The 7884-nt window shown below is 39.8% G+C and overlaps 1 protein-coding gene across 1 annotated transcript; it reads right to left on the bottom strand.

Moving 5' to 3' along the window:
* Positions 1 to 240: 240 nt before the first annotated feature.
* LOC137008746 (netrin receptor unc-40-like) lies at positions 241 to 7395 on the bottom strand. Its single transcript, XM_067370466.1, has 6 exons — positions 7281 to 7395; positions 4511 to 4786; positions 3278 to 3532; positions 994 to 1269; positions 491 to 627; positions 241 to 267 (listed from the first exon to the last, which is right to left on the bottom strand). The coding sequence occupies exons 1-6, from the start codon at positions 7393 to 7395 to the stop codon at positions 241 to 243; spliced, it is 1086 nt and encodes a 361-aa protein (XP_067226567.1).
* Positions 7396 to 7884: the final 489 nt, after the last annotated feature.

Genomic DNA, 7884 nt, shown 5'->3' with positions numbered 1-7884 from the left:
CTGCTTGTCTTGTAGTCACTGGTGTTCTCTTCAGATGTTTTCCTCTGCAGGTATATTGTCCTGAATGACTTGCTTTTGCTGAACTGATTGAGAGTGTGTTTCCAGAAAAGGAAATGTCCTTGCCAACTGAAAGCCGGGCTCTGTTTTTAAACCATTCATAGCCCCATTCATTTGGACCACCATCGATTGAACACTTCAGAATCACTTTTTCAGTTGGGTAAAATGTTTTCCATTCAGACTCTATTGACAGTTTTGGTTGAGGTGGTTCTGGACAGATAAACACAATATTAATGTAAGAGAACTGTTTATGTTTTGACATTGTATTATGCATGCAATGTATCTATGTGTATGTATAAAACAGATTAATCTTACCTCTTATATTCAATTTTGTGGAATTTGCATATGTCATTTCTCTCCTTTTTATGCTACAATTGTATTCCCCTTTTTGATCGAGTGTAGCATTTAGGATAGTGTAAGTACTACTGTTTACTAGCACTGAATGTTTTTGCCACTGGTATTGCCATTTTGATGTCTTCTCTTTAATGGTACAAATGAGTTTGACTTGTTCCCCAGTGTAGATCTCTGGGTATGGTGGATCTTGCTTCAGAATGACTGTTGGCTTTGATCCTTTAGAATGATAAAAATAGACAATAATAATAATTTATTTATAAAATAATGTGTAATTGTTTTTATACATACAATATAATATATATTATATCTTATAATCATCCTTTATAATTATAAAATAATTTAAAGACTAAAAATACATGTATTATTATTTCAATGGAATCCCCTTGGAAATTTTGTCTATAATGAGGCTGATAAAAAACAGAACCAAAACTCAATAATAAATAATTACAAGATATACAATGTTGACATATAATAAGTATGAGGTTAAGAATTATGCAAAAATAAAGAGCTGTGTTTGTGTTTTAGTCATGACATGCTGTTTTTATCTAAACTGATAATAGATTCTTCTGTGACAAAACTTACCATGAACTGTTAACGAATATGTTTTGCTTTTTGCGGTTGTCACCGTCCTGCCCTTCAGCTCAGCTTGACACGCATAATCCCCTTCATGACCAGACTTTACTGAGAGAGTAAGTGTGTTGTCTTTTATGCTTCTTTCATCACTGGAGACAACATTTTCTGAGCCCTTGAACCACTTATAGATCCAGTTTTCAGATACAGAAATCACACACTGCAAAAACACTTTTTCATCAGGAAACGCTTCTGTCCATTCTGACTGGACTCGTGCTTCAGGCAGATCTAAAGGGAGAGAGGAAAACAAACCAAACTTTAAGGTGGATGTGTTCACAGAGAGCCTGATACTAGTACAAAGTCTAATGTGTGTCAAAGTTAATGTTGTTATGTGTAGCTTAACTGTTTCTTGTTTATAAAATCAATTAATCTAAAATACATATTTAAAGGGTTAGTTCACCCAAAAATGAAAATTCTGTCAGTAATTACTCACCCTCATGTTGATACAACCATGTAAGTCTTTCTTTCATCTTCGGATCACAAATTAATATTTTTGTGATTAAATATGAGCGGTGGAATACTCCTCCATTGGCTTTAAGGGGGCACAAACTTGTCCGTCCAGAAAGTCAGTGAAGAAAATGTTTAAATAGTCCATGCCACTACAGTGGCTCAACCGTACATTACTCAAGCGACGATAATACTTTTTGTGCGAAAAAAACAAACAAAAGAACGACTTTATTCAACTATTAATTTTCTCTCTTGTAGGCCTCTGACGTTAGTTCACGAGAGCTCCATGACGCATGTGCGAGAACTAAACTGACGACGGTCTTCTTCTACTACTACTTGTTACTGGCTTCTCACTCCTTAGGAGTATTACCGCCACCTAGTGTTCAAGATGAAGTGCTGGCATAGCCGGAAGCGCTAAACTTTGTTTACAAGCAGGTGAACGCGCGCGCTGTATATAAAAAGCATTATTTGTAAATATGTCGGCAGATTTTGACGTAGATGAAGACTGTACTGACTGTAAACAAAAAAAAAAAAGAAATAGAAAGTGTTTACACACATAAGGATAGATGATAAAGAAAACACATTGTAAAAAGCTAGGCTGCACGTGTAATTATTCTACAGTCAAAACAAACCTACTTACTCCATAAATAAAGTGCCAGCCGGTCCTTCTGGCCTCGGACGTCTCTTCCAGTTCACTTTAGGCAAATTAAAAAACACTTCTAAAACACTTCGACTTAGCAGGGGCAGAAAACCGTGATCCTCGGTTATACAGCGAAATACACTTGTCCCATTGTCTGCGTTATCCAAACTTTCAAGCTGTGGCATGACAATGTCCCAATCGATGCAGCACATGCTCTCCTGTTCAGTTGGCATCGCCTGGCACTGATTACATTTACACCACCAGCTCTCCAATGCTCTCTGTCTTTCGGAAGCTTGAGACTGTGGTTGTGTTGCAGCGGCAGCCTCTTCCATCTCTTGCATTTCAATGTCTGTGTATTCAGGTTCAAATAAGTAAGGTTGGTTAAAAAATTCAAGTCTTCATCTACGTCAAAATCTGCCGACATATTTACAAATAATGTTTTTTACATACAGCGTGCGCGTTCACCTGCTTGTAAACAAAGTTTAGCGCTTCCGGCTATGCCAGCACTTCATCTTGAACACTAGGTGGCGGTAATACTCCTAAGGAGTGAGCAGCCAGTAACAAGTAGTAGTAGAAGAAAACCGTCGTCAGTTTAGTTCTCGCGCATGCGTCATGGAGCTCTCGTGAACTAACATCAGAGGCCTACAAGAGAGAAAATGAATAGTTGAATAAAGTCGTTCTTTTGTTTGTTTTTTTCGCACGAAAAGTATTATCGTTGCTTGAGAAATGTACGGTTGAGCCACTGTAGTGGCATGGACTATTTAAACATTTTCTTCACTGACTTTCTGGACGGGCAAGTTTGTGCCCCCTTAAAGCCAATGGAGGAGTATTCCATCGCTCATATTTAATCACAAAAATATTAATTTGTGATCCGAAGATGAAAGAAAGACTTACATGGTTGTATCAACATGAGGGTGAGTAATTACTGACAGAATTTTCATTTTTGGGTGAACTAACCCTTTAACTCTCTTGACTCTGTCATTTTATTTACATTTACACATTTGGCGGACACTTCCAAAGTGGGCCTACATTTAATCAGTCTGTACATTTCCTGGGAACTTTACTGAGGCATTGTAAAGTCAATGAATGAACAATGGGAAAAATATTCCACAATAGAAATCACTGTAAAGAGGTAAATTATGGACTCACCTTGAACTTGCACTCGTAGAGTCTCACTGTCCACTGAGAAGTCTCCTCTCTTTGCTTTGCAGTGATAGACACCAGTGTCAGAGAGAGATGCTGAGCTGATATTGAAGGTTGGATCTGTGATCAAGGGTTTTGAGCCTTTATACCAGTCATACTTCCATCCATCACCAGACATATTACAACCAAGCTGGACTTTCTCCCCAGTGTAGAAGAAATCAAACCACCGATGTTTTGTGATGTCTGGTTTTGGTGTGTTATCTAAGAATCACAGGGGTAGAATTAGTAATAATGCACTCTCTTCAAACAATAACTGCCTGAGTTGCTTATGGTTGTTATTCTTCATAATCTGAGACTAAATTGACACATGCTGCTAATAGTGTCTGGCTTCTGTAACCTGTTGTCAAGAATAGGCAGGAAATTGCTGACATGAACCACTGTACATTGATAGAGGCCAATGCAAATGAAAAATATCTTAAAATATAAACAGCTTCTTCACTGAACTTTTTTGGGTGCCAATTATTCTTTCTTTCACATTTATCAATAATAGAACATCATATTTTCATAAGTAGTTTTACCATAAATATCAAGTTGCAAAGCTTCTGTTTGTCCTGTAGTCACTGGTGTTCTCTTCAAGTGTTTTCCTCTGCAGGTATACTGTCCTGAATGACTTGCTTTTGCTGAGCTGATTGAGAGTGTGTTTCCAGAAAAGGAAATGTCCTCATCAACTGAAAGCCGGGCTCTGTTTCTAAACCATTCATAGCTCCATTCATTTGAACCTCCATCAATTGAACACTTCAGTGTCACTTTTTCAGTTGGGTAAAATGTTTTCCATTCAGACTCTATTGACAGTTTTGGTCGAGGCGGCTCTGCAGAGATAAACACCGTAATAAGGTAAGAGAACTGGTCATTTATTTATAAAATAATACATTTATATTCCGGCATTTATTATAATTATGATTTCAATGAAAGCCCTTTGGAAAGTTTGCTTAAATTGAGGCTGGTAATAAACAGTACCAAAACCCAATATTGAATAATCACAAGATCACAATGTTGACATTATGTAATAAACAAGGTTATGAATTATGCAAAAAATAAAGAGCTCTGTTCTGAAATAAGAATTTTTAAAAATGGCTGTATTTCACAATGCAACAGATTATGATTTAGTCCTGACATGCTGCTTTTAGTTAAACTGACAGTTTTTCTTTTTTCTTTTTTTTTTTTTTTTTTTAAACTTACCATGAACTGTTAACAAATGTGTTTTGCTTTTTGCGGTTGTCACCGTCCTGCCCTTCAGCTCAGCTTGACACGCATACTCTCCTTCATAACCGGACTTCACTGAGAGAGTGAGAGTGTTGTCTTTTATGCTTCTTTCATCACTGGAGAAAACATTTTCTGAGCCCTTGAACCACTTATAAATCCAGTTTTCAGATATAGGAATCATACACTGCAAAGACACTTTTTCACCAAGAAATGCTTCTGTCCATTCTGACTGGACTTGTGCTTCAGGCAGATCTAAAGGGAGAGAGGAAAATGAACCAAACTGTAAAGTGAATGTGTTCAGATAGACAACACAGAGCCTAATACTAACACTGAGTCTATTTATGACCAAGTTGATGATGTTATGTGTAGATAAAATCAGTAATTCCCAACGACATTTTGTTCTTGCTGTAGATAACATCACTTTTTTTCAGACATTTAGCATATAAGTTTTAGAATTTATTTTTGGTCAGAGTGTTTAGAGTTGATCTGTTTATATTTTGATGAGATTCATACACTGATTCTTGATGTCTGTGTGTGTTTAGTTGCTGCCGTAGACTTTTTTTTTTTGTAAATTATGAATTTAAAAATTCTTCATTGCTGATTGCTCAGCACTGCTTGATCTTTTGTACCTTTTGTACCTTTATGTACCTTCACAGTGGTAGTAATGTAAAATTAAGGTGCATTAATACAATACATTTTTGATAACAGTTCATGACGATTATGTCTTAATCAAAACATAACCAACAACACCTGATCACATCTTTTTCTTGGATTCTTTTTTCTTTTTCTTTTTTGACATAACAAATGTATCCTAAAGAACACACATTTACAGTAACCAATGAAAAAAAAAAAAAAATGTTCAAAAGTCAGAGGTCATGAACCCAACTAACATCACTTTTTTTCAGACATTTCAGACACTCTCTGCTGGGAGCGCGGGCGCGGGTGCGGCCGCTGTGTTCGCCGACAGCCAGAGGTTTCAAACTAAGTTTACACGCCCAACAACAGCTCCTCGTGTGAAAAAGAAACAAACGACGAAATAACGCGCGTCGAACTCGCCGATCAGGGGTTCATGCACGGTGATCCACCGCACGCGAGAGAGAACACTAGCTAACCGGAGAAAACAGTTCCGTCGTTTAAACTTTAACAAACGATTTTTACTGCTCACAGTCTCTCAGGGGGGGAAACAATAAAAAGGCAAATGTCTGGAAAAAAATGTCTGTAGAACTTGCCAAAACAAATGTTCCAACTTCTCATCAACAGCTCCTTGAATTCAAACACAACACGACAAAATGGCGTCATTACCTGCCGTAAACCAATGTGTAAGAGGCGTGGTCAGGAGAAAAACGTAATAATTTAAGTGCATTTAACTTAAATTTATTAACACATTCTAATTACATCCACAATTTAGTAGAATATACTTATATTTTATAAGTAATGCAATCAAACTTAAATATTTTAAGTATATTGTAATTATATAGTTTAAGTAAATATAAAATCCGGGCTAAGAGTGTAGATGCAGCGCTGGCCCCGCTCAGGCTGTAGGGTATACGCATCCTGAATTATATTGATGACTGGTTGATTTTAGCACAGTCAGAGGAGATGGCGGTTCGGCATCAAGATGTTGTTCTCGCACACATTCAGAAATTTGGGTTGAGACTGAATGCCAAGACAAGCGTGCTTACTCCACAACAGAGGGCCACTTTTCTTGGCGTGGTTTGGGATTCAGTGACAATGCGAGCATGTCTCTCTCCATGTCGCATCACTGCTATTCTATCAGCCGTAAAAGAATTAAAGCTAGGCCAGTCACGCATTGTAAAACAGTTTCAGAGACTGTTGGGTCTGATGGCAGCAGCGTCCAATATGATACCTGCTGTACATGAGACCCTTACAGTGGTGGCTCAGAACCAAAGGGTTTTCCCCAAGGGGCAACCCACTTCGTATGATCAAGATCACGTGACGCTATCTCCATGCCTTGATCATGGACCATGGAAGAAAAATTGGTTCCTGTCCCAGGGCCCTGTGTTAGGAGCTCTATGTCGTCATGTCACTCTGACGACGGACACTTCTCTCACAGGCTGGGGAGCAGTAATGGAAGGCTGCTCAGCTCAGGGTCTGTGGAAGAGTCATCAGCTCTCGTGGCACATAAATTGCCTGGAGATGATGGCTTCTTCAATGCGTCGAAGTTCTTCCTTCCAGACCTGAGGGGCCATCATGTGCTAGTCAGAACAGACAATACATCGGTGGTCTCGTATATAAATCGGCAGGGGGGCCACGCCCATTATACAAACTGGCACAACAGATCCTCCTGTGGTCTCTGGGGAAGATGCCCTCCTTGAGAGCTATCTATATTCCAGCGACTCCGAATATTGGAGCAGATGTTCTGTCGAGGCAGGGGCTGAGGCCAGGGGAATGGAGACTTCACCCAGAGGTGGTGAAGCTCATATGGGAAATTTATGGCCAGGCGGGAATGGATCTGTCCGCGTCTCAGGATACGACGCACTGTCCACTTTGGTTCTCCCTCACACATCCAGCTCCTCTGGAACTGGATGCCATGGTACAGACGTGACTGAGGCTGCGTCTGTATGCATTTCACCCAGTTGTTCTGCTCCCGGGAGTTCTAGAGAAAGTTCGGCAGGAAGGGATAAGTCTATTGCTAGTAGCACCTCACTGGCCGAGCCGCATATGGTTTTTGGACCTGATAGCTCTTCTCGATGGCTCACCTTGGAAGATTTAGATCAGGAGGGACCTCCTTTCTCAGGCGGGGGGTGCGATTCTTCATCCCCATCTAGAAATGTGGGTTTGGCCTCTACAGGGGTCAAACTCATAGAGGCTGGTCTCTCAACTGAGGTTCTAGAGACCATTCTTCAATCCAGAGCTCCTTCAACGAGGAAACTATACACCTTGAAGTGGAAATTGTTCACTTCCTGGTGTCAAGAACGACAGTTGGATCCAGTCTACTGCCCGATAGGTTCAGTACTTGAGTTCCTACAGTGCCGCTTCTCATCTGGGTTATGTGTTGACTATATCTGTTTACTATGCCCTTGTGAATGGTAATACTGTTGGGAAGAACCCATTAGTCATTTGTTTTCTCCGTGGCACCAAGAGGCTGAGGCCTGCGATGTGCACGAGGGTCCCTGCTTGGGATTTGGCTATTGTGTTAGAAGGCCTATCTACACCTCCTTTTGAGCCACTTGAATCAGTCTCAGATAAGTTCCTGACACTTAAGACTGTCTTCCTTCTCGCCATATCATCCCTGAAGAAAGTAGGAGACCTTCAGGCCCTTTCAGCATCCCCGACCTGTCTTGAGTTTGCTCCGGGGATGGTCAAAGCCTTTCTTTACCCCAAACCTG

Source organism: Chanodichthys erythropterus, chromosome 20 (assembly GCF_024489055.1).
Source record: "Chanodichthys erythropterus isolate Z2021 chromosome 20, ASM2448905v1, whole genome shotgun sequence".
Classification (NCBI taxonomy): domain Eukaryota; kingdom Metazoa; phylum Chordata; class Actinopteri; order Cypriniformes; family Xenocyprididae; genus Chanodichthys; species Chanodichthys erythropterus.
This window is presented reverse-complemented; position numbering and strand designations above follow the sequence as displayed.